The sequence below is a fragment of the Prionailurus viverrinus genome, chromosome C1 (genome assembly GCF_022837055.1).
Source record: "Prionailurus viverrinus isolate Anna chromosome C1, UM_Priviv_1.0, whole genome shotgun sequence".
Taxonomy (NCBI): Eukaryota; Metazoa; Chordata; class Mammalia; order Carnivora; family Felidae; genus Prionailurus; species Prionailurus viverrinus.
In genome coordinates, this window is record NC_062568.1 from 39543446 (window position 1) to 39571145 (window position 27700).

Here is a 27700-nt window from a genome sequence, read left to right on the forward strand (position 1 = left end):
GGGCACACGGTGTTCCAGGCTTTAATTCTCATAAGCAACATAAGAATACTATTGAAAGTATGTGAATTTGGCTAAATTATGCATAAAATTGACAGTTCTAAATGTTCTGCCAAAGGCTAGAGCTGCAGATTTTCCCTTCAAGACAGGAAGCAAAACCCAAGCACAGCCCTTTCCTGTGCTCTCCCTAGTATTTCAGTGACACTTTATTTATGCTTAGGTGCTTGGAAGAGTATTACTAATTGAGCAGGAATTTTTCCTCTTCAATATTTTATTGAAGTGTTTCAAGCAACACTAGTAGCACAATATCCACTATTAAGAACTTTGCACATCAATGTAACTGCTACATGATGTCATTCATTTATTGAAATTATCGTTATTATGAACACATAATGGAAAAATGCTCCTCAAAAGAGGAAGGAGAACGTTGACCATCCATAGGACAAAGCTGTCTTCAAAAGATAAGAGATGTGGGAAATTGTTCACAGTTGGGTTTTCAAGTACATGAGAACAGAGTTCATCTACGTGCATGTATCCACAGGCGCAAGGTTTTGGATAAGGAGGCTCAGGAATGTCTCCAGTTGCTTCCTTGATCTGTATGCAATCAGTCCTCCCTTGTTGGCCCACCGATCCACGCCAGCAGCACCTTCGTTTTCCACGTGGTACACCAGCTGTGGCAAATCAAGCCCCATTTCTGAATTTCTTTGCAGGCATTCTCTTAAGTCTACCATTCCCCCACCCATGGCCCTGAGTATGGCATGAGCCGCACAAGAGTCCCACTTGAACGTGGTATCCTCTGAAAAGATGTAAATGTCAACAAGGCCTTGGACAACACAAAGGCTCTTGTAACCAGCCCCGGCTGCCCGGAATATGCGCTCGCCACATACACGTGACAATGCGGCTTTGATAGTGTCCTTTTCACTCGTACTAATGACCGCTGAAAACGGGTAGGAGCGTTCCGCCTCAGAGCTGGTGTTTTCAGTCATTTGGCTCAGCGCTTCACTGTTCTTTCTTGTAGAGTCAAGACGCTGAAGTGAATGGATGTTGGTATCCATGTAAGAAAGGCCCCAGTAGCACTGTCCTTTCCACCTGCAGAAGAGAACTTTCAGTTTGTGGCCATAGGCTGTCACATTTGTTTTATTACTTATGTTGTTTTCCAACAGGATGATATGAAAAAAGTGTATCAGGCAACAAATCTCAATGCCCTTAAGGCTAGAAATAGGTATCAAGTAGCTAATTGGTTTGTAAAAGTAACTCCTATGCCTGCACGTGTCATGTGGCTGCCAGTTAGAAATGCTGTCAGCATTATCACATCAGTCTAGAACAATGTGGAAACATCTATGGGATTTCTGGCCTCCAGGAATGGTCTGACCTCTTGTACTTCCATTTTTAAGCTGCTTGTGTTCCATTTTTCCCAACTCTGTGGGAACTCTGGAAGGGAGAGGACATGTCTGTAGTTCATGTGGCATCTAGCAGAGCACCTTGCAGTTTCTATCAGCATCCACCAAGCCCCCACTAAAATTATATTTAACCCAGGATTGAAAACAGAAGGAATTTTAATTTAAACCTGCAGACTTTAGTAGGAACACCTTAGTGTATCAAGTCATGGTATTGTCATGTAGAGTGACAGATCTTACCTGAGTGTGTTTAGATCTTGTGATACAAAAGGTTGGTTGATGACTCCCATTAGGGGCACTCCTGTCTGTAGGTCATAGACACCAATTAAAATGGTGACACACTGAAGTCCACTGGGGAAGATTCCTTGTTTGGATTTAATGTCAGCAGAACCTTTTATATACTGATAAGTTGAATCTGGGAAAAAAAAATGAAGCACATTTGTTTGGATTCAGGTAATGATTATTTCGAAGATAATGATGGATACAACTGGAAACGCTGTGCTGTATCATTTCTGTGTTCTACCAATTTGGTAACTGCTGTGGTCTGAATGTATTCTCCCCAAATTCTAACCCCATAAAGGTGATTGTATTAGTAAGTTAGGCCTCTGGGAGATACCTAAGTCATGAGAGTGAAACCTTAATTAATGAGATTAGTGCCTTATAGAAGAGGCTCCAGAGAGATCCTTACTCCTTTCCACCCTATAAGGACATGGTGAGAAGGTGCCAGCTATGAAGCAGGAAGAGGGCCCTCATCTCACCATGCTGGCACTCCAGAACTTTGAGAAATAAGTTTCTATTGTTTATAAGCTACCTAGTCCATGGTATTTTGTTAGCACAGCCCGAACAGACTAAGAGAGTAATCAGTCAAGTTTTGCCTTTGAGTGTCACTTGTTTCAAATTGTTATTTGACCTCTTGTACTTCCATTTTCAAGCTGCTTGTGTTCCATTTTTCCCAACTCTGTGGGAACTCCTGAAGGGAGAGGACATGTCTGTAGTTCATGTGGCATCTAGCATAGCACCTCGCCTACCATAAGCACTCAAATATCCATCATCTGTCAAAAGCATTTAAAAGCTAATGACTCAGGATGACTGTGGTGGGATTCTTTAGAGCCTCTTACTAATCAGAGGACAAGTATAGTGTGGATGGATGGGAAAATCTCCTTCCAGAAATCTCTCAGGGGTGAAATTACCTTTTTTTTTTTGTCCCTCAAATTAAGTTTTTTTAAAAATGTTTTATTTATTTTTGAGACAGAGAGAGACAGAGCATGAGCGGGGGAGGGGCAGAGAGAGAGGGAGACACAGAATCGGAAGCAGGCTCCAGGCTCTGAGCCATCAGTACAGAGCGTGACGTGGGGCTCGAACTCACAAACTGTGAGATCATGACCTGAGCCGAAGTCGGGCACTTAACTGACTAAGCCACCCAGGCACCCCTGTCCCTTAAATTAGAAGAGGGAGTCAGTGATGGTGGCACAAAAGGAAGAAATTGATAGTCCTCCTGTGAAAAAGAAGGCAGTGAGCTTAAGAGACATACATGCCAGCAGCTGACTGCCAACATCTAGTAGTGAGTTAATACCCAGCTAAGGTGTGCTGTGCAAAAGAGCTGGCTAGCAGAATCAATTCAGGATAGAACCAAGAAATAGGAGATTCTGGTCCCTCAGAAAACCACAACTAATGCTAATTTACCATTGTGTGATAAAAGATTTTGGGAAATCTTAGTTTGCATATGTAATCCATCAACTGAATGTTCTGTAATTCCCTGATGATTAAAGGCACTTCTGTAATGTTATATTAATGTGCTTGCAAGATGGGAGGATGGGGGCAGGGGATGCCTAGGAGTGGTCCCAGCTGTATCGGGCAGAGTGTGGTAGGCAAGTGGAAACGAAAAAAAAAGGAAAGACTCTGCAAATTAATATCCTGGGCATTGTATTAATAGCATCACTGAAATAGACCTACACTGTTAAAACACAGAGCTATAAACTAGGGTTCTACCACAACCATGCCCAAGAAAATAATAGGTAAGATTTACATAGGGCACACCAACTGGGAGTGAATCACATTCAGCTGTGTTATACTGTGTTTTGCTTGACCTATACAGTGGTTTTGACTGTTTACTTGTTTAATTGAATTAGTAGTCAGTGGTTAAAAAATGGGAGCTATCACTTAAAAACCTGGATTTTGGTTTCTCTTTAAAAAACCTAAACATCTAGACTGTACTCCTATATGGCCACAATCTGCTAGAGCTGAGTATTCTTTAAATGGCACGTGTGCTCAATTAGTTATAGCTACTATCAGTTCATTATTCTCTCATATTTACCAGTCTGGCCTCTGAAGTCTTTCAAAGATGAATTAATTCAGCTTTGTGTGTGTGTACGTTAATTCAGCTTTGTATATATATGCACACACAGAGATGGCACACAAATACTTGTGCATATCCATTGTAGAAATGTTACAAATATACACATAACAACACATCATTACATGTATACTTTCACTCTTCACTATTCATTTTATAACTCTGAAATGTTAAAATCTTCTAGGAGAATTAAACTACACTCTGAATTTTTATTTTTCCAAGCCTCCTCCCACAAAAGGATTACTAATAAGAACAAATAAAAGCAAACGTTCTCCTCTACTTACCTATGGGATCCACCCAGATTCCCAAAATGTCCTGTGGAATGCTGATCTCTATTGAATCCAGAGTTGGGTCAGTAAAAGTGACATCCTGATGGACAACCTTGGCTAACGCTTCAGACGCCAACTTGTTACCATTAAGGACTTTGCTAAGAAGCTCTACTGTTTCTTCCTCTGTTGGACACAGTCTCAAGATAATCTTTTCCCCTGGAATAAAGACAAACTAAAAGCCATTACATTTCAAGAGCTCTGGGGGAGAAACAACAACTGAGGGGTGAGGAAGAGCCAAAGCTGTGCACTTAGATTGGGCGAGGGCAATATGTTCATACTCCTGGTTCCTACCCTGGTTGACTGCCAGAATCACCCAGGCAGCTTCAAAAGGTCACAAGTGCCCAGTAGTGGCCGAAATACCTAGTAGGACGTGAGGGGTAGATTCCAGGTATCAAAGAAACTTCTTCCCAGGAAAATGTCCACAGGGGAACATGCATACAATCTTGCATCTAGTTTAAGGGAGCTCATGAACCAGTTAAGAAACCCTGAATCCCGAGCCCTTGATAATATTTATGTTTTATGCCTTTTGCCTTCTGAATACACACAGGTCACCTTGTTAGTGTTAGAATGTATTATCGAAAAGAAGGGAGGTTTTATCAGCACACGAAATGCTTCTACCTCCCTCTATAAAACTGCTTTTAACTAAAAGGTGTTTATGCTCAGCAAAGTACCATAAGATGAAGTGTAACTACTCTTTACGTGTGGTAAACTGCATGACTCTAAATGACATACCTAGAAATAGCTCTCCTCTGTGAAACCCACTGGAAATTAGGATGTAAGTAAAGCTACTCATCCAAATGAAACCACAAGTTACCAAATCCAGCTGCTTCACGATCACTTTGAACATGCTTCTTAGACCCTTGGTTAATCTGGTTTCTAGCTCCCAACAGAAGTGAGGAAAGAGGCAAAAATAGGCAACTTAGTAGCAACACAAAGGGACGGCAATGGTGAATATAAACTTTTTAAAAGAAGAAGACATGGCACTTTGGGGCTTTTTAGGTAATAGACAAGTACTCCTAGTGACCCTAGCCATTCCAAGGACTGGCAGCAGCATCACCTGAGAGCCTGTTAGAAATTCAGAACTTCAGGCTCCATCCCACACCTGAGTTTTAAAGAATCCCAAGTGATTCATGTGATCATTAAAGTTTGGGAAACACAGTATGAATCTATTACAATGATGACTGTATCAGCAAGAAACATTCAATTATATTTAGTTAAGTTCAAATTAAATTAGACTGTTGAAGTTGGGGAATCATAATGCTAATCACTGCCACTTAACCAAGCACCTATGACTGGGCTTAGTAAAAGTCATGGTATCAGGCCAAGAAGCAAATCATATCACATCACTCCTGTGCTTAAAATGCTCCAGTGAAAGGCACCTGGGTGGCTCAGTCAGTTAAGCATCTGACTCTTGATTTAGGCCCAGGTCATGAATCTCATGGTTTGTGAGATCAAGCCCCACATCAGGTTTCTCCTTGACAGTGAGGAGACTATTTGGGATGTTCTCTCTCTCCCTCTCTCTCTGCCCCTCCCCTGCTCACTGTCACACACACTCTCTCTCAGTCTCAAAATAAATAAACTTAAAAAAATAAAAAAGAATAAAAAAAATCACTAGTGAATTCCCATCACACTTAGAGGAAAATTCAAACTCCTCCTGCAAACTTCCATGCTCTGTTCCTGCCCCCACTTACCTTATCCATCCCACGTGCCATGTTTCTGTGACCCACCCCCAGCACGCTAAACTCATTCTCCCCTTCGGTTCTCAGGAATATGTATATGGAAGGCCTTTTTGCCCCTATAATTCTAGGTAAATAAAATACTAAATTGTTTTTGAGGTAGGCAAGCATAGGACTTCTTATCAGTTAATCACAGGTGTTTTTTTTCAACCTTAAGAAGTTTAAATGAGATTTCTCTCAAGGAGTATCATAGAACTAATTGCATCTTAATACACAGCCCACAAAGGGGAAAATTTTCCCAGCGTTAATCCAGAAATTAGTTTTTGCCTTTGTAACTGTGCCTCTAGAGGTTTAACTATTTGTCAGTGATCAGTGATTAAAGTTCACTATTTTAGTCTTCTACCTTAAACAAATAAAACACCCAAACTAAAAATAATTTGTTTCTCTCTAAGGGATCAGAGATTTTGATATTTTTCTCTCTACCATAAGGGAACATGGAAGTAGATCAACGGACAACCTGGCCCACAGGAAACTAATTAAAGAAGACATAAAATTTGGTATTAAAGGAACCTTTTATTTAATCCAACTCCTTTTACCAAGGTTCTGAGACCAGAGAACTAATGAGGTGAACACGTTTTCTTTACTCAAGAGCACACAGTATTTCAGAGACAGGGCCTCTCTAGATTCTCAACCAAGGTCTATGGACTCCCCGGGAGGTCCATGAATGGGTTTAAAACTTGGACCTAGGGGCACTTGGCCAGTTGACTGGGCATCCAAATTTTGATTTCCTCTCAGGTCATGGTACCAGCGTCATGGGATAGAGCCCTGTGTCTGGCTCCAAACTGAGCACGGAGCCTACTTAAGATTGTTTCTTGGGGTGCCTGGGTGGCTCAGTCGGTTGAGCATCCGACTTCAGCTCGGGTCATGATCTCATGGCTTGTGAGTTCAAGCCCCACATCGGGCTCTGAGCTGACAGCTCAGAGCCTGGAGCCTGCTTCAGATTCTGTGTCTCCCACTCTCTCTGCCCCTTCCTCGCTCATGCTCTGTCTCTGTCTCTCTCTCAAGAATAAATAAAACATTAAAAAAAATTTTTTTTTAAAAGATTGTTTCTCTCCCTCTGCCCGTCTCATCTAGTCATGTTCTCTCTCTAAAAAAGCAAAACAAAACAAAAAGAAAAAACAAAAAAACACAAAACTTGAACCTAAAATTGTCTATATAACTGTAAATGTGCATCTTTCTGAGAGCATCTGTGACTTCCATTAGATTCTCAAAGGGCCATGCAACTTCCCCAAACATTATTTAAATGGTACAGATTTATATATAAAATAATACATGTGGACTTGCTAAATACTTACAAGATACTACATCTCTCTAACTTGAATGGCATAATATTCTGAGGTACTCAATGAAGCTTAACATTAAAATATGCTATTTATATGAAAGGCTTACAAACATTCCTTTATTTCTTGATGTCATTGAAAATTACAATACCATATAATAATTAAATTATAAAAATACATTAGGATTCTTATACTTACCCAAATCATTAGTAAACTCATTGGATTCTTCTCCCAAAATGTTTTTTCCCAAGCCTGGAAACTGAATGATTTAGAGTATGACAAAGAAACAAAAAGACAAAAACAAAGACAAAGCAAAAACCAAAAAATCCCCAAATTCCACATACATGTTCAATTCTGTGCATATTCTCATTTTGTACTTCAAATTAACTAGTACAACTAGATCTGAAATTTAGAAATTTACAATCCCAGAAATCAATCTAGTATAAAAAGTGAAGTCAGGTTGGTTCAGTACTTAGTTTTCTAATATTTTCCTGCTCCTTGGCCCCTCCAGGAAGTTAAAATCATGGTAGAAGTCTGGTTTCCTTATGTTCTGTTGGGTCTGCAGAAGTACTTTAGAAACTTCATCCTTCCACTTACAGGCGATAGAACTAGAATATTTGCAAAGGAGACACTTGAACTGTTGCTCTTCAACAGCACCCTACTGGCTTATGTGAGTTAATGGGATTGACCAAGTACCTAAGACTATAACTTGAGACTGGATAGAAGGGATCAGAGGATGACATTAGATGTCATTGCTTTCATTTTCAGGTGTCTTCCGCACTTGTTGGAGGTATCACGAGACTTCAGGCAAGGAAGGGGATACAGAAAAAAAAGGGGGGTTGGAATATTTTATTGACTGATAATGCATCAAAATAGAATGAAAAAATGGAGCTAAGTAAGATTCTTCTCTCATCCCTTGTATGACCAGGAAGCTTTCAGGGATATTTTGCTTCTGATCCTCTCTGTGGTAAAGATAATTTTTCTCAAAATATGTGCTCAGTTACGATATGCATGATGTTCTCAGGGAACAAAAGCAAGGAAATGCTTCAGATATTTGAACCCAGTCATTTGCAGATGGCCAATAGCTTTAACAATGCCTGCAACCACTTGTTATTTTTTTCCTCTTCTGAAGAACAATCCAAGTCAACAGGGGCTGCCAGTGAGCCCATTCATCCCGAGGCTACAGGATGTAAGGGTCATGAAACAAAGCCTCTTATATAGCCAGCAATGAATGTCGTTTATTTGTTCATAAGTCCTGTCATATGTTTATCAATGAACAGTTACCTCAGCTTGTTATAATGCTTGGGGGCAAATATTAGCCAATAACTGTGCATGTTGATACATTTCTAATGCAGTTGCTCAACCTTCTCTTGCACCCAACTATCTCGATCAGTAACAAAAATAAACTTGCTTCATTTATTGGAGCTAGATATTACAGGGCATGAAAAAGTATAATTGGCAGAGATTTCAAGGGGTCATTTATTCTCTCTTCCTGCCTATGTTCAAGAATTCATTTAAATGGTTCCAAATGATTCCCAACATTTTGAGAATTTCATAGAAACTATTCCAATATTTTGTACTGCTTCCTGTAATAAAGTTCTATCCTCTCAAATCTTAAAAAAATATGTAATTATTAGATTATCATATAAAGGCAACATAGTATTGCAAAGAGCACAAACTCTGGAGCCAGTTGGCCTGTGTTCAAAAGCCAGCCCTGCTATTTGCTTGCTGTGTAACTTTGGACAAGTTACTTAACCTCTCTGTGCTTCCCTTTTCTCATCCATTACATTGGAATAATAGTTTCTACCTCATAAAATTATTACAATTTTAATATAAAATATAAATATAATATATTATTTATAATTATTTATATTATTTATAATTATATAATATTATAATAGTTACATAAATTAATATACTTAAAGCCCTTAGAAGTGCCTGACACACAGTGAGGACTCGTAATTGTCTGCTAGTGCTATTGTTTGTTATAACTACTTACAAATAGTTTCTTTTCCCAGTCAGCTTAAGATACCTAGAATCACAATCATTGTTAGTTATAAATGTTTTTCTATTATAATAAAGGGAATTTCCAGTATCCAGGACAGTACAAGCCAATAACTGAGACAACCATTAGATACAAGATTACATCAAAAGGTGGGATATGATATGTCAAGTTAAAAAAAGAACTCAATAAAACAGTATGTTCTCATTTCTACTGAGATCAGTTCTATGTGCCATGCAAACAACTACATATAGACGGAAAATGTTCCTACAAGATTTGGTAAAACATAGCTGTCGTTCTCTCTAGTGTTAGGATTAAGGATTCTTATTTTTGCTTATTTTCCAGAGAACATGTATTATTTATTAAAAAGAAATTCATTGATAAGTAAAAAGCTCCACGCCCAAATGTTTCTCTTTAGCTGTCAGAATTGTGATTTTTTTTCCCTTATTTGCTTTTCTGTATTTTATATTTTTTCTGCAATGAACATTTTGGTAATTTTGTAGTCAAAACAAGGGGAGGGGAAAACCCAAGTTGTTTATTAGAATCCTAGGCGCTAGTATTCTGAGGTGGGGAGGGAAAAGGAAAAGGCATGCTATTCTATCGGAAAAAAACCACAGGGCAATTACCTTGGCTGTGACCTTTCTTACCTTGTTCTCCATATTCTGTTTTATAACTTCCTGTACCAGTACATCAGCCAGGGTCTTGAAATCAACTGCAAACTTCTTGTTCTTTTCTCCCTCTTTCTTTTCTTCTATCAGCAGCTGGAAGAGGGCTTCCTGCTGCCTGCATGCCCGGGCGATGTTGGCAGCTTTCTCAGAGACACGGAGCAGCTCCCGGAGGATAGCTGACATTCTGAACCTTGCTTTCCAGTGGCGGTGCTGGTGGAATCGGCACCTACCCTCTGGGCTGTCAGCTGGAAAAGTACAAGAATGTGAAAGAGAAAGCAGTTCAGGGAATGATGTCAGGGTGCCTCTGACACTACTAAACAGCCCGTCTGGCAGTCAACCTGGTGGGCAGGACTGAACAGCTAGCATATGCCCTAGTCACATCTTCAGTGTGAAAGAGCAGATAGCATCTAAAATATCAAAGTTATTCTTTAATACTTCAAAATGTACTTTCAGTCTCAAAAATCCATTATGCAAAGAACTGAATTCTCAGAGAAGGGAAGTCTTTGAGAATCCTCTACATTACATTTCTAAATCCCTAGATGGACAGGCAGGTGGATACAAGCACAATGTTAAAAGGAAAACAGAAGTCTTGTAATGACCTTAGTTAGAATGATCACACAGGCTCAGTGGCAATGTTGAAGCAGCGCTTTCTTTCACCCTATTGGGGAAGAAGAGAGAAGTGGAAGAGGATTTGTCCTTATCCGTTTTAGGGCAACTTTCTAAAGTACTAAGTAAGCATCACTTCAGCAAGCACTGTAGTGTCCTACAAGACTCTGAAGCACGCTTGGGCTAACAGCTAAGCTGTCTTCCAACTACCTTTTTTTTTAATGGGGAGAAAAAAGTCCCACAATCTGTGCTGCTGTAAAAGTTTAAATAGTAAAGTAAAACACGCAACTTGTTGGGACTTTAAAAGTTCTGGCTTCTAAGAAGTATTCTGTCATACCTTGACATAGCAATTGGGTAATTAGGAAACATTTCTCACTTTTCAGCAGTAGGTGCATTTCACTGAAAGCTCCAACAAGCTTAAAATGCGATGTCATTGTGAGAATTACTGTGAAGATTGTCAGTTTTGTTTTACAGTCAAGGAAACCTGAAGCCTAGAAAGATTGGGTAACTTCTTCAGGGTTACAAAAGACTAAACGGCAGGGCTCTGAGTCAGTCTCATTCACAAGCCCAGGATCTTTATTGTCATAATAAACACTCAACTTCTTAAAAAAAAAATTCCCTTAATGGACTCTCAGAGGCTGAGGATTAATATAGCAAGGATGTCCTTGCAATGGAGTTAACTGTGAGTGGTCATAGTTGGTTTGTCTTAAGTTTGCCAAAAAAAATGCTATATTCTTAAGATTATGCATCAACCACCATGAGAAAATATGTCCAACCTCAACAGTAACAGAAGTGAATAAAAACAATGAGATCTCTTCCTTTGCTACTAGGTAGACAAAGCTATTTTAAGCTAGCATTCATTCTTGCAGGTATGGTGAAACAGGTGTGGATGCTCTACTCAGGGACATGCAAACAAATGGCTTTCCAGAGGGGGTTTGAGATAAATGTATCAAGATTGCTACATATGTCACTTATCTTTAGGCAGTAATTCCATTTTGGCTTAATTTGTGTTAAAAAAGTCAGAGTTGGGTTAAGATATATTTGCAAAAGAAGGATTAATATTGTTTACAATAGCAAAAGGTTGAAAATAATCTTAAGTATTTGTAAAATGTATGACAGACTATGTGGTCCTTAAAATCACGTTTTTAAGGAATATTTAATAATATGGAGATATGTTAATGCTATAGCATTAAGCGGGAAAACCTTATCGCTATGTATATAGTATGATAATATGTTACCAATTTGTGTTTATATGCACACATACACTCTCTAGGTGTGTGTGTGTGTGTGTGTGTGTGTGTATACACATATATACATATATATGTATATATGTGTATATATATATATCTAAAGAGAGAGAGAGAGAGAGAGAGAGAGAGGAGAGAGCGAGATTGAAAGACCAGTAGGTGATGCTGTACTGGTAGTTATGCAGATATTTAAAAAAAATTTTTTTTAACGTTTTATTTATTTTTGAGACAGAGAGAGACAGAGCATGAACAGGGGAGGGGCAGAGAGAGAGGGAGACACAGAATCGGAAGCAGACTGCAGACTCCGAGCCATCAGCCCAGAGCCCAACGCGGGGCCCGAACTCACGGACCACGAGATCGTGACCTGAGCTGAAGTCGGCCGCCCAACCGACTGAGCCACCCAGGCGCCCCTATGCAGATATTTAATGGTAGTTATTGAGTACGAGAATTGTAAATGATTTTTTTATTATGCTTTTCTATAATTTTCAAATATTCTACAATAAATATATACTATTTTTATAATAAGAAATGACATTCAAAAGTATCTTGGGACAATTAAGCATGAAGGACAATAATTCGTCAATTCGTGGAGACAGTTGTCCAAAGTAGTGCTATGGTAATAACACAAAGAGCTGTCAGGTGGTAGAGAAGATGAAGTTAAAAATTAAACAAAAACACCTGCCTACCTAACTGCCATTTTTCATCCAGGAGTGAATAATAGTCAAAGATTCACTTTGGTTGACTTGAACCTAAACACTAAGGAAAACAGGGGTGCCTGGGTGGCTCAGTCGGTTAAGCATCCAACTTCAGGTCAGGTCATGATCTCCCGGTTTGTGATTTCGAGCCCCACATCAGGTTCTGTGCTGATAGCTCAGAGCCTGGAGCCTGCTTCAGATTCTGTGTCTCCCTCTCTCTGTTCCTTTCCCTCTCACACTGTGCCTCTCTTTCTCTCAAAAGTAAATAAACATTAAAACATTGTTAAAAAAAAGTTATATTAATAAGCTGAGGCACTTGGACTTAGAAATAATTTATGGCACCTGTACACTATAAATTATAAGTTATATGAAATGTGTATATACCCGGATACATACATATCTTGGAATACACATGCCCCAAGGGTATAAATTCAGTAACTCTGATAATATTGATTTCTTTGTAAATGTTCTAAGTAACTGATTATAAGTGAAGAGAAAATAATCAGTGAACCAATAGCATCCAAATAGCTTATCTTAAAAGCAGCATAAAGATTTTAAGGAGTCTAATTTGAAAGCTTTCTAGATAAACAGTATCAGTATTGTCTATTTCCCTCAACTTTGTTAAAACCAAGTTTGTTTAAAGAAACACTATACCACTGCACTGTTGCACAACCAAGAAACTTTCCCTATGATGCCCTCAGAACACTCAGTTGAGCTACTTACAGAAGCCACACCACTACCCCTTTCTTCCCACAGAAAGCTCACCCCAGGGATCTGGAGTTTCTCCCCTTTGAACTTGACCTTTATTTCCTCAATAATGACCATTCTCTCACAACTTGAGCACAGCAGCTTGACCAGCAGGAAAGAAGTATCAGCTATAAACTTCAGTCCTGCAATTAATAGGTGTACAGATTTTAGGAATTCATCATAACACAATACTTGGGTTTTTCAGTTCCAAAGTTATCTTAGAGTCCAACCTTAATCACTCTTTCTTCTGACCCTGGGAAACACTATCATATTTTGTTAAGCTCCGGATTGAATGCCCAGTTTCAACTTCGGACTATGCTTTCTCCAGCCATCCTATAGAACCCAGCACTGTTTACCTTTCTCCAGGATCCTAGCTTCCTAAAAAATCTCTCACAGCTATCATTATCTACATGTAAAACTTTCTGATTAATTTGCACAACTAGCCTGCTACTTTCTGGCTGAATGGACCATTTCCACCATATAAACTGAACCAATATTCTCTGTGCTTCTCTTCAAACTGCTTCCATGTATCTCTCACCATCTGCCCTCAACTCAGGTCACTCAGGCCATTAGCCTGAGGGGAGCACTGAACAATTCATCCTCACCTTGAGTGACTCAACTGGAATAACTCAAATTGTCTATGGAAAAACTGAGGTCTACACTCGATGCTGAATTTCTTCAGGTTTATCAATAACTCTTAAAAACACTTGTGGAAATTGTCTTTCAGATGCTTTTTTTAAATGTTGATTTTGAGAGAGAGAGAGCACACACGAGTTGGGGAGGGGCAGAGAAAGAGAGAGAGAGACAGAGAGAGAGAGAAAGAGAGAGAGAGAGAGAGAGAGAGAGAGAGAGAGAGAGAGATTCCCAGGCGGGCTCTGTGCTCTCAGCACAGAGTCTGACTTGAGCCTCAATCTCACAAGCTGCGAGACCATGACCTGAGCTGAAATCAAGAGTCAGGTGCTTAACTGACTGAGCTACCCAGGCACCCCTCAGATGATTTTTAAAAACAAGTCTACATACTCATTTTTTAACCTAAGCTAGTTTTATTTAAACATTTCAAATGCCTTAAATGAAAATTATTACGGACTCATGATTAGTAAGTTATGAAATTTACCATAATTTAATAGCCTTTAATAAAGAAGAAATTATTTTTGATTAGTATTTCTTAATAGTTGTTCTGAGAACCACCTGTATCAGAATTAACCAAGGTGCCTACTAAAAAGACAAATTCCTGGGCTCCATCCAAACTTGGTGAATCAGAATCTTTAGGGAAAGGGCCTAGGAATCTATATTTTTGTCAGCCTCCTAGATGATGCTGACCACTGAGGTTTTTTTAATATATTTTTTTCAATGTTTATTTTTTGAGAGACAGAGACAGAGAATGAGCTGGGTAGCGGCAGAGAGCGGGGGAGACACAGAATCTGAAGCAGGCTCCAGGCTCTGAGCTGTCAGCACAAAGCCCGACACGGGGCTTGAATTCACAAACCATGAGATCATGACCTGAGCCAAAGTCCGATGCTTAACCGACTGAGCCACGCAGGCTCCCCTGACCACTGAGATTGAATATCTACTATTCTTCAGGCCCACTTCTTCTTCTTCAATACCATTCTGGCAAGTCCATGGGGGCTGGCACCTGGTGGCAGATATCTTGGTGGAACCATGTAGGTGCAAGAGTTCCTCTATTGGTTATCCACATGCAGAGACAGGGCCAAGTTAAAATAATAGCTAACATGTATTGGGTGCTTACTGTATGCCAGGTATCCTTCTAAGCACTTTACATATATTATTTATTTAATTTTCACAAAACCTTATGAAGAAGGTACTATTATCTCTATTTTACAGATAAAGAGACTGAGGCACAGGAGGTTAAGTAGTTTGTCCAAAATCACACAGCTAGGAAGTGACTGTGACAAGATCCAAGTCCCAGGAAAATGGCAGTCGCTCTAATAGCCAGCACCGTAGCCAATAAAATTCTTTCATAAATTCTTACCTGTTAAGTCAGGGGAAAAGTAATTATTGGGTAAATAACCATAAGTATATTATTACTATAAGGTACATTATATAGCAAAAAAATTAGAGAAACACACCTAGCTGACAGCTGTCACTAATTTGACTATTAAAATCACTATCTGACACTTGACTTCCTTTGTACTCTTAGAAAAACCTTTCCCCAGCTGATCTTCAATGTATACCATCTTTGCTGGAAAGTAAAATCTCATCCATCATATTCTACTGATGTCTCACTTAAATGGCTGTGTTGGCATCAGCGGGAAGGGCTTAGCTCATTCCAAATATCTAATTCCTGTTGCATCAGTTTGCTAGGGTTGCCAGAACAAAATGCCACAGACAGGGTGGCTTCAACAACAGAAATGTATTTTCTCATAGTTCTGAAGTTCCAAGAGCAAGGTGTCTACACGTTTGGTTTCTCCTGAAGCCTCCCTCCTTGATGTGCAAATGACCACCTCCTCGCTGTGTCCTCCTATAGCCTTTCCTCTGTGCGAACATCCCCGGTGTCTCTCCCTCTTTTTATAAAGACACCAGTCAGATTGGATGAGGGCTCATCCATATGATATCATAAACCCTAACGATCTCTTTGAAGACCCTGTCTCCAAATACAGTCACATTATGAGGTACTGGGGGTTAGGGCTACAACATGCACATTTTGAGGGAATACAACTTATCACCCAACACCTCTCCTGAAAGAGGTATTGCTTGATAATCTTAGCAAATGTCAACAAAATCTATTCCTTCATCTTCTGTCTTCTGGCCAGATAGTAAAGATGGAGTAAGGTACTTTGCCCCATCTATATGGTCAATAAATTTAATTCTGTGAGTCAGTCTTTCCTAATAGGAGGTGCTCACTTTAACAGCCAAATCATTAATGATACAGTGAACATTGAAATAACCTCCTGTAAGCCTTACTCTGGGACAACCTACTTCAAGGCACTTTTGAGCAGAACAGGTTTGAAGAAGTTATATTCCTCACCATCTCAGACCAAATGTATGTCAACATAATAGTGTATCGCAATGTCAGACAGAAATGGTCTCTTTAGCTTTTGGGGGATTTTTTCATCCCCAGTTGGAGAAATATTGAATACATTGAAGTGGGTGAAAAAACTGTTCTTAAGACTTTTCATGGAAACCCAAATCTCTACACAGACAAAACTCCATTTTAATTCCTAACCATCCTGTCATCTCATCAGAACACCAGTATTTTAAAAATCACATTTGAATAATATATGCATATTTCAGATGTGATAAACAGTACAGTGGGAAAGACACAGGCTTTGGAGACAAACCTGGGATCAAAACCTGGCTTTGCCATTAGCTGTGGGGCATCAGGTAATTTACTTATGCCGTCTGAGACTCTCTCCTCATCTGTAATATGAATATAATACTTAAAGTGCAGGGACACTGTGAAGATCAAATGAGATATTTCTGGAAAAGTACCGAGCACAGAGCTTTGCATATAGTAGATAACAAAGGACAGCTATGACTATTAAATACAACTTCACAGAAATACAGTCACGTGTCCTTCCTTGAGAAAATAAGAGGTTGGCAACTTTATATGGGTCACCAAAATCTTTTCTGAAAATTTACTAGTCCATTAAATCCCAAAGGCTGGGAGCTACTTGTAATTCTCTGAATGACCCAGATAAACTTCCTTTATGCAGGCCAGATCTGATTGCTTCAGTTTCTGGGCGTCTGAGTGGAAACTTGGCTCCTGGAGGCTGCATGACTACTCTGACATCATGGTAGGCCCTGTATGGATGGCTTGAGAGGACCATTATACTGTCAAGGGGGACATTTTGTCAGGATATTTTATGGGGATTCTAGGGCCCAAGTGTGTTCTTTTTGTGTGAAGAGCCTGGTTGTACCAGGAACTGGCCTTGCCCCTTAGCTGTTTACAGTGACAGAAGTGTGACGACATAGATAAGGGCCCTCAGCAAAACAGAACTGCTAATGAGTAAGCAAGTAGGTCAAAGCATTTCTGTTGACATTCCTTTCTTCCTACAGATAACTTCATACACAACTTCTACAACTTCTAGGGAACCTACATTTTGTCCAATATACAATGACTCCCCACCCCACCTCCACCATTCACATCCTGAATTTAGTTTTTCACTCATGCTCTGAAGGTTGACAGTTGGAAGCTGTTGTGTGGTGGCCATGCCTGACAGCTATTGCTGTTGGGGGGAAAGGCCAGACGTCCATGAAATACGTGGGTGTTTTACAAGAAATGTGTTTGTGGAGACTTCTCTCAAGGGGGTGCAAATGTCCAGGAGTCTCCCTAGGTGGGCACATGCTGAGGGGCTGACCAAGGCTTCACTTAGTGCACAGTTTTAGGGGAAACACAGACCTTGTTCTCCCTCTATTTCCTGCTTAGGACTGCTTTAGGGGCTAGTTGAGAGAATGGCAGCTTCCCTGGCAGAAGGGATAGGGCAGAACAGAAGTGGACCCACACAAAGTATGGCGGGGTCTCAGTTGGCTCAGTTGGAGCAACCAGTGAGGGCTAAAGAGCAACTTGGTAAAAATAGCCTCTCCTGATGCCCCTATGGGTCTTTCGTCGGCCCATCTGGTTACCTAGGCCACAGGGGAACTGAATCATAAGCATTACTAGGTATTTAAATACTACCTTTTAGCTAACTGGAAATTAAATTATCTTTCTAGTGGATAAGCTGTATTCAACTTTCAGGTATTTGTCAAACATTTCTCAGAATCCATTAAGACGTACAGTGTGAGACCACCTGTATTTTTTTTACTTTGTACTGTTATTTTACTTTGTACTGTGCGATATTGCTGTCATCAATTCATAGGTTCTAAATTTAGCATTTTCATAATTGATTTCCCACTATCTGTCCATTTACTCCTATGCTCTAATTTGTAATGCTGTTCCCTCTGGTTGATGATGCCTTGCCACCTGCCTTCTATGCCTAATGTTTACTTACTTTCTCACAATCAGTTCACGGGCAAAACAAACAAACAAACAAACAAATACTTGAACAGATACTTCATAAAAGAGGATATTTAAATGGTCAATAAACATATGGAAAGATATTCTATCTCAGTAATCAGGAAAATACAACTTAAAATCACAACAGGACACCACTGCCTATCCAATGGATGGAATAGCTCAAATCAAAGACTAACACTTTCCAGTTTTGGTGAGGATTTGGAGCAATGAGACTCTTATACACTGGGGTGTGAATGAAATTGGTAAAGCCAGTGTTGGAAATTACTTCTAAGTTGTTGAATATAAGCATAGTCTGTGATCCAGCCATTTCCCTTGTAGACATACACCCTACAAAAATTCATGCATGTATGAATATGAAAGGCAGGCATGAGAATATTTATGATTGCATAATTTGTGACAAGTTAACACTAGAAATAAGCCAAACAACCATCAATCATAAGATGGAACAAACTATGGCATGTTCACATAAGTAGATCTACATAGCAGTGAGAATGAATGAATTACTGCTCTAGGAAACAAGGTGGATGCATCTCACAGACACACACTGTTGAAAGAAGTCAGCCACAAAATATACATACTGTGCAATGTAATGTATTTGAAGTCTGAAAATAGGCAAAACTAACTTACGGTATTAGAAGTGACAATGGTGGTTCCTCTTGGAGAAGAAGGAGAGGTTACTGATGGGGGGATATGATGGGGGCTTTTAGGCACTGGTAATGTTCTGGATCTGAGTGACAGTTGCATGAGTAGGTTGACTTTGTGTAAATTCATCAAGCTATGCACTTTGAACCTGCATACTTTTCTGCATGTGTTTCTAATTCGATAAAAAGTATTTTTTAAAAGGGGAGGGCAGGGAGAAAGAGAGAGAACAGTCAGTTCAGCAGTTGGCTCCTCCAGGAACCATGCCTGACCCTCCTTCTTGTGCACCTGGAGCACAGAGGCCAGCCAAATCTGTGTTCCATCTCACCAACACCAGTACATTGGTTTGCTTGTCTAGGCTCTGTCTGGCAGGAGATTTAAAGGTGTGTGGTTTCTGGGGTACTTGGCTGCCTCAGCCAGTAGAACGTGCAACTCTTAATCTTGGGGTCGTGAGTTCGAGCCCCACTTTGAATGTAGAGATTGCATAAAAATAAACTTTTAAAAACCAAAACTTTGGGGCACCTGGGTGGCTCAGTCAGTTGAGTGTCCAACTTCAGCACAGGTCACAATCTGTCAGTTCATTAATTAGTTCCAGCCCTGTGAGCCTGCTGCCAGCAAGGAGCCCGCTTGGGATCCTCTGTCTCCCTCTCTCTCTGCCCCTCCCCTACTCTTGGGTGCGCGCGCGCTCTCTCTCTCTCTCTCTCTCTCTTAAAAATAAACATTTGACAAAAAGCCGAAGTTTTTTTTTTTTAATTTTTTTTTCAACATTTATTTATTTTTGGGACAGAGAGAGAGAGAGAGCATGAACGGGGGAGGGGCAGAGAGAGAGGGAGACACAGAATCGGAAGCAGGCTCCAGGCTCTGAGCCATCAGCCCAGAGCCTGACGCGGGGCTCGAACTCACGGACCGTGAGATCGTGACCTGGCTGAAGTCGGACGCTTAACCGACTGCGCCACCCAGGCGCCCCCAAAAACCCGAAGTTTTAAAGGCGTGTGGTTTCTTATAACTCTTAGCACATATCTCAGAGGTATTTAACAATGTCATCTGATGCATTTTCTCTGAGCTTTGTAAATACAGAGTTCGTCCTTGTAATATTGCTTATTGTGCTTGGCTTTTATCAGCAACACCTAGGTGCTGTTAGGCATGTGGGACTATATTTATTCATATAAAAATCTGCATATATTCTGTATTCATTTACAAAAACAAATCAAAGCTGTATCTGGATGACTAGAACTGAACCACCTTTGTGCCACATCAGAATCTGAGGTTATGCTTTGTCATCCAGAGGTGACCTATCTTGACATGATGAATTTAGTCGATTAAAAGACCAGAATACTAAGTTTAACTTGGTTTCGTTAGGCAAGACATTAAATATGGGATATGTAAATCCATCTATTTAACCTTAACATTTCTCCCTCCCTCCTTCATTACCTTCAGATGGCATTTACATACGTGCTGCTTCCAAGCTGGTCAGCCTACCTCACCCTAGCCCTATTAACGCTACTATTGGACCACAGTAGTCCACATTTTTCTCACTGATACTACTTACAGCAATAGACCACAAAAATGTCCTCCATTTCCAATGTTCTGGTAGCTTATAAATGGGATCTTGTGCTGAAGCAATGCTTTCCAGATTAGTAAGATCAAGAACTAAATGGGATGCTTGTTTAAAAATACAGATTTTTGGACTTTGCGCCTGGATATATTGATTCAGGAGATCTACGTTGAGGACAGGGAACATTGCTCAGCAGATCCTTATCTGATAATTTAAGGAAACATGAAGTGCACCAGTCAACTCTGTGTCTGGCTGTTCACTTGGAAGCAGAACAGGGAATCCTATATATACTGCAGCCAAGAATGATGGGCCTTGGTTGGCTAAAGGGTCAATTTATGTTGCCTTTTTTGTAAAGAAAATTAAATGCTGGGGGGGAAACACAACTTGATCTACCTAATAAGTATTTCATATTGGCATAATACTTGGATAAAATATGCATTCAAAGACTTCCCAGTATTCATTTGAAAACTATGAATTCCATTCAGAAATAATTTTAAATTTGATAGTGACCCTTTTTTTAAGCCTCTTCACCATAGTTAGGAACATTTTCACTAAATAGAAACCCTATTCATTTGGATAGTTTTCTTTCTTCTAAGTTTCAACTGTATGTTTAAACTTCTCTATGGTCAAGGATGTGTTTAGAACAATCATGGAGTCACAAATGAAACCTGAATTCCCTCAAAATACGAAAAATAGAAGCAGATTCAGTGTAACTATCTTAACCATAGGAAAGAATATATTTTTTCAATGTCTTATTTATTTATTTTGAGAGACTGCACGAGAGTGGGGGAGGGGTGTAGACAGAAAGGGAGAGACAGGATCCCAAGCAGGCTCTGTGCTGTCAGCACAGAGTCCGACAAGGGGTTCAACCTCACAAAATGAATGGTGAGATCAGGACCCCAGTCGAAACCGAGAGTCAGATATTTAACTGGCTGAGCCACCCAGGTGCCCCCAAGATAAATATTTTTAAGAATACAAATGTAATGTATAATTCAAAGCAGAAAGAAAAGAGACAAGATGTATGGCTTGTAGAAGAGTCTTTTCCAGGAGAAGATTATTTATAGTGATGATAACTGTTACTCAGAATCCAGTCTTACTGATCTTCAAATCGGTTCCAATGTTTCCATTCAAAGGTAGCATTTTTCAATTAACTTTCTTTCTGAAACCTGCAACACTTCGCTTTTGGCACCAACTCATTCAACACTTGTCTTTTATTGGCTGCATGGGCTTCGTGGGTGTATAGCAGAAAGAGCTTTCGTTTAGGCCATAGGAGAGCTGGTTCTTAGGCCCCGCTTTGCCTCTAACCAACCAGGTGTGAAACCTGGGCCACAAGCTCAGGGACTTGTTTTCCTTATTTTTGTAAATATAAAAAATGAAAGCAGGGACAGAGAGCTTAAAGGGGATTTGTGTGGTGTGTTCTAGTTCAAAACTTCCCTGTTTTTTATATCTATCTTCCAAATCAAAAGAGGTTGGGGAATATTATCCAGCCTTTAAAAGTAATGAAATTCTGGTACATCCTACAACATGGATGAACCTTGCAAACGTTAGGCTGAGTGAAATAAGCCGGACTCCAAAGAACAAATATTGTATGATTCCACTTATATGAGGTACCCAGAGTAGTCAAATTCATAGACAGGAAGTGAAATGGTGGTTACGGAGGCTGGAGGGAGAGGAGAATGGGGAGTTATTGTTCAGTGGGTCCAGAGTATCAGTTTGGGATAAGGAAAAAGTTCTACAGATAGAGAGTGGTGATGGTTGGTTAACAATGAGAACGTACTTAATGTCCGTGAATTATGCTCTCAAAAATGGTTATAATGGTAAATTTCATGTTATTACAGTTTTTAAAGAGTAAAAAACAAAATTTTAGGTTCAAAAAATGCACATTTTAAAAGCTATGGCTATTTATCATCTACCTAATGAGGGCATAGTAAATATTTGTTGAATGAAAAAAAATGAGGCTGGGAAAGGGGCATGAAAATTGGGTTGAAAGAATGGGCACTAGGCTATTTGTCTTGAAGTTGATTTTTTACAGGAATCACACGGATTTTTAATACTTGGATTATATTTTCATATGCAATGGTTTGGGTGTGGGTGAAGGAGCTAATGAATGTTATGAGGAGGGCCTACGCCCCCTCCAAGCCAGCCTTCAGGCACCATTGTTCTCTCTCTAATGGGCTATAAATTCCTTGAGAGTAAGACACACATTTTTTTCAATGTCCCTTGTAACACACAGGGGGAGTTTTGTAAGTTAATTGACTGATTTTCTTTCCACTGGAGACAAACATGTTTACGTGGATTTTCTTCCACCAAAATTAATCTGTCAAGGATTATTCATTATGTAAATTTTCAAATTATAACTGTTAGGAGAAATGTGATTCAAAGGAGTTCCTTATTGATCTTTTTAGACAATTGCTATTATTTTTTATTTCTGTGATGACAAGTAACATGACCCAAATATATTCTCTGAATATTACAGTAGGAAAGCAAGGTCATAGATCACGTTATGTATCATTTTTTCGAAGGCTGGGTGTAGCAGCCTACCTCCTGTCATTCTACTTCCACGTTATAGAGGCAAAAGTTGATTTTTTTTTTCAATGTTTATTTTATTTTTGGGACAGAGAGAGACAGAGCATGAACGAGGGAAGGGCAGAGAGAGAGGGAGACACAGAATCGGAAACAGGCTCCAGGCTCTGAGCCATCAGCCCAGAGCCTGACGCGGGGCTCGAACTCACGGACCGGACCGTGAGATCGTGACCTGGCTGAGGTCGGACGCTTAACCGACTGCGCCACCCAGGCACCCCCAAAAGTTGATTTTTAACAGATATTGACAGATATTGAATAAATCAATACCAAAAACTGAATGTAACATTTGCCTTTAAAGGAACACAAACTAATAAAAGAATATAGTCCTTTTATTCAAAAAGTTCAAACTAGTAAAAAGACATAAATGGCTCATTAAAGCCAACATGTAAAAATTATCCTGCATGCTTGCTAATCCTACAACCATAGATAACTATCTAAGTTGGTTAATATTTATCTTCCCGATCTGAATTCTTTATTTCTATCTCCCCATTCTTTGGTATTAATGATGCTTACCATCAGCCATGTTTGTAAAACAGAGCTTTCTTATTCCCAGGTCAAATTGGGACTATATGTGATTGATTATATGTGATTCTTACAAATTCCCAGGAGAAAAACAGATGTTTTCTAGAATTTGGAAGATCAGATCCTATTTAAAAAGCAATTGATAATGAAAAATTATAACATCACTATAACTAAATTAGGTTCTCCTTAAGCAATATTAAAAGAACAGTTTCTGGGGCACCTGGGTGGCTCAGTCAGTTAAGTGTCTGACTCTTGATTTTGGCTCAGGTCAAGATCTCATGGTTCTTGCGATAAAGCTTCTCATGGGGGTCTGCACTGTCAGAGCCTCCTTGGGATTCTCTCTCCCTCTCCCCTGCTGCCTGGGCATGTGCACACACACTCTCTCTCTCTCTCTCAAAATAAATAAACATTAAAAAAAGAGAACAGTTTGCTTTGATCATTTGAATTTAACTCCTTTGCTGTTTTTTTTTTAATTTTTATTTTTTTTAAATGTTTATTTTTGAGAGAGAAAGACAGTGTGAGTCGGGGAGGAGCAAAGCGAGAGAGGGAAACACAGAATCCAAAACAGGCTCCAGGCTCTGAGCTGTCAGCAGAGTCTGATGCGGAGCTTGAACTCGGGATCGGCAAGATCATGACGTAGGCTAAAGTTGGATGTTCAACTGACTAAGCCATCCAGGTGCCCCTAACTCCTTTGCTATTAATTATAACTCTCATTAGCATTGCACTCTGTAAAGAAAAGGATACGTTCAAGTATCTATTGATAAAGTTAGCAAACATTTACATTAATTTAAACTTTGATAATAGATTTTAAATATTTAGTTGATTAAAAATAAAAATAAGCTAGCAAACAAACCTCCTCCTCCCCTCAAAAAACAAAATACAACAAAACAAGAGAAATAAAGAAAAGGAAGGAAGAGAGAAGAAAAGGACAGAATACTCTGACACTTTCCATTGTGGTAATTCATCTTGACAAATTCTTTTATAGATATTTAATATTCTATTTTGTTAATTTGTTTTTATATATAATTTACCATGTTTTATGCCCAGGTAAAGTTTTTTTTTTTTTTCTCTTTTGGATGGAGTTAGGTCATTTTAGTAAAAGTTATAAATAAGTTATTAAAATGTGTGTGCTTATCTTCCCTATTTAGGAACACAAAGGGGCAGTAAAGAAATCTGTTACATGAAAGAAAAATGATCAAACACAAGAATTTGCTGTAGATTACTAGTCACAGTAATCTATATTAAAAGCCCATTAATAAAATGTTCCTATAACATTAAAGGACTTGAATTAACATTGCATACCACATAAAAGAGACTAAACATGCAAAAATGTTTGTTAGATTCAATCATCAGGAGGCTTGACTACAAAAGGATATAAAAGTTTCAGATTTCCTAAATGGGTGACTTCATCACGTTAACAAAACCATAGCTTCCATTTAAGACCATTTTATGTACCGGAATGAGGATAGGTTATGTCACCTACTCATTCCAGCAATAGTTATTTCCCACTCGTGTTTCCCATCCTTGCCTTTTTCGTTTGTCTTTTTAAAATTTTGTCATTTTGACCTATCTGAAGTATCTTCTTTCCCTTAGAGATTCTGATTCAAGAAGTTCCAAGCTGCAACCTGGGAATCTTTAAACCACTTTTGTTGCCCCCTCCCCTATGTGCCTGAGGTATTTTTTTTTTAACTAGGCAAATCTGGGAAACACTATGCTAATCATGAGATGGGAAGAAAAATGTTGTCAACCCTGCTTTTATTTCTAAACCCTAAACCAAACAAAAACATCAGTGTACAGAGGTTTTTTTTAGCTTCATTTAAAGATTCAAAATATTTTAATAAGGACATTTATTAAGAACACATCCAGAAAAAGTTCTCATATACACCATCCTCATCTTTAATAAAGGAGGAAGACACTTGTTATTAATCACTTTATATGATGTAATTATCTTTAAAAATTTTTTTAACATGTATTTATTTTTGAGAGACAGAGGGACAGCATGAGCAGGGGAGGGGTAGAGAGACACGGAAACAGAATCCAAAGCAGGCTCCAGGCTCTGAGCTGTGGGTCTCAAACCCACAAACCAGGAGATCATGACCTGAGCCGAAGTCAGACGCTGAACCGACTGAGCCACCCAGACGCCCCAATGTAATTATCTTTACACAATTTATCTACAAGATGGAATAGAATAAGACATTTTCTAGTTGTTATCAGAGAGAAATAAAAGGAGAAATACATACATAATGAATAAACTTATAACTTTTGTTTCACAGTCCTTATATGCCCAACAAGACATATTTTCTTTCTTTTTTATTTTTCAGGAGTACCACAAGTACAGTCATAATTTAAATCTGTAATGAGGTATTTCACATCAAAGGGCAAGTCCAGGCTGCAATTTCCAAGCATGCAATTTCCAAGCACGGTTTAGTCCCAAAGCATGAAAAGAAATGGTGGCTTATTCCATTCAAAAAGTGTAACTTTATGCATCTTACATAATCCTCTTTATGACCAAGAACTAATTTAAAGAGTAGTATAAAAATCCACAAAAGTTGGGGCGCCTGGGTGGCGCAGTCGGTTAAGCGTCCGACTTCAGCCAGGTCACGATCTCGCGGTCCGTGAGTTCGAGCCCCGCGTCAGGCTCTGGGCTGATGGCTCAGAGCCTGGAGCCTGTTTCCGATTCTGTGTCTCCCTCTCTCTCTGCCCCTCCCCCGTTCATGCTCTGTCTCTCTCTGTCCCAAAAATAAATAAACGTTGAAAAAAAAAATTAAAAAAAAAAAAATCCACAAAAGCTTAAAAATAAAGTCGGCTCTAAATAATTCAATAAGTATGTTTTGAAAAAACGAACTTTTCCCCTGCCTTTATCTTTTCTTTATATTCCCTATTTTTAAAGTAAAAAATGAGATCACTTAGCTAATTCATCACTCAATAGTAGTTCAGTGGATTATTTTCACCATTAGACTGTTATCCGGCTGAGTGGGGCTGATCCTCATCAACTTCTTTGGTTTCAAAGTTAGGAATCACAGGAAAAGGGCCAAAAAAATGTTTTATTTTCAATATGTGGGATTCACTTAAGTGGTCTGTCCATACAGCCTTAACCCACTGTTCTTTTGAAGTGAATGCCATTCAAACAGAGGGCAAATTTCTGCTTATTCAATGCCTTAAAATTAGCTTTACAACTGGAAATCTCCAAAATACACACCTTAATTGTTCGTATGTATTTTTCATGGATGTACTAAATAATCTAGGGATTTTTTTCATGCTCTTTGTGTCTAACAGCGTATAGGATTCGGCCAAATTAAAATTTTCCCACTTACTATTCTGGCCACACCACCTATCTATGAACATCTCACAAAACCGCCCTTCCAAATGCAGAGAATTAAAAGCAAGGAAGTAAAGACTTTTCTAAATATAGCCTCATCATGTTTATTTTACACTCATCTAGTAGGTCACCAGCAGCAGCCAGCAGCAACGGACACTTCGAAGCATCTCCCAAAGCAAAACCAAGGGGCGCTGGACAGCTACGCCATCTACCTGTTGAACCTGGGCCACTGCTCTCCGCAACTGTCAGGTCAGCTTCTTCGATCTAGAAATGCTCAAGATCGGTTTGTTTTTGTTTTTGTTTTTTTTTTAACCAAGTTGTTGGCTAACCTTTCTTCCCACCCTATGCTTCTTTCGGGTCATTTCTGCAGGGCGGAGGGAGCCGAGGGAGCCGCGGGAGCCGCGAGCTCCTCGGCCCGCCGGGCTGCAAGCCGCGATGCGGGCGGGCCGGGTGGCAGCCGGACTGCCGCGGACAGAGGTCGTCACAGGCCGGGCGGAGAAGCACGGAGCCTCCCGGCTCCGGTTTACTCACCTACGGTCCGCTGGGGCGGTGGGGCGCGTGCCTTCCGCCCAGCCCGGGGACCCAGATCCGAGGAGTGGGGAGGCGGCGGCGGCGAGGTGAGGGGCACGCAAGAAGGAAACCGTATTACCTAAGCCGGGGATGCGGAGCGAAGGAGGCTGCAGCCTTTCCCTCCAGAAACGGAAGAGGCGGGGGAGGAGGAGGAGGAAAATGAGGCGGCGGCGGCGGCGGCGGCGGCGGGCGCGGAGGCTGGCGGAGGGGCTGCAGGCGGCTGGCCGCAGGCTTAGCCCGAGGGCTTGGGGTCCGCGGCACCGCGGGGGGCGCTCGAGGGGACCGCGAAGCGCGCCGTCGTGCTCGCTGCCCGGCTCGTCCCGGCTCTCGGACCGTCAGCATCCGCGGGGCCGCCGCCCCCCCCCGCGGCCCCCGCGGGACCGCGGCGTGGAAACGCGGTGACGCCTGGAGGCTCCCGGGGCGGCGAGGGCATCCCACGCCCGCCGGGGCCAAGCGTCTGCGACGTCACAAGTAGAGCAT

The 27700-nt window shown here is 40.2% G+C and overlaps 2 protein-coding genes across 6 annotated transcripts in view; one reads left to right on the plus strand and one right to left on the minus strand.

The window, feature by feature from the left end:
* Positions 1 to 334: 334 nt before the first annotated feature.
* On the minus strand, positions 335 to 27623 carry INPP1 (inositol polyphosphate-1-phosphatase). Of its 5 annotated transcripts, none has more exons than XM_047869096.1 (7): positions 27300 to 27623; positions 10362 to 10420; positions 9742 to 10007; positions 7291 to 7351; positions 4032 to 4232; positions 1635 to 1809; positions 335 to 1086 (listed from the first exon to the last, which is right to left on the minus strand). In XM_047869096.1, the coding sequence occupies exons 3-7, from the start codon at positions 9943 to 9945 to the stop codon at positions 519 to 521; spliced, it is 1209 nt and encodes a 402-aa protein (XP_047725052.1). In that variant the 5' UTR covers positions 9946 to 10007; positions 10362 to 10420; positions 27300 to 27623; the 3' UTR covers positions 335 to 518. The 5 variants fall into 5 exon arrangements, with proteins under 5 accessions (XP_047725052.1, XP_047725051.1, XP_047725050.1 ...); XM_047869095.1 differs by having other exon boundaries at positions 27182 to 27623; XM_047869094.1 differs by lacking the exon at positions 10362 to 10420.
* HIBCH (3-hydroxyisobutyryl-CoA hydrolase) overlaps positions 26698 to 27700 on the plus strand; it is a 114106-nt gene continuing 113103 nt past the window's right edge. The window contains exon 1 of the mRNA XM_047869102.1: positions 26698 to 26933. Coding sequence (XP_047725058.1) covers positions 26698 to 26933 — 236 coding nt within the window. The remainder of the gene's footprint in view (positions 26934 to 27700) is intronic.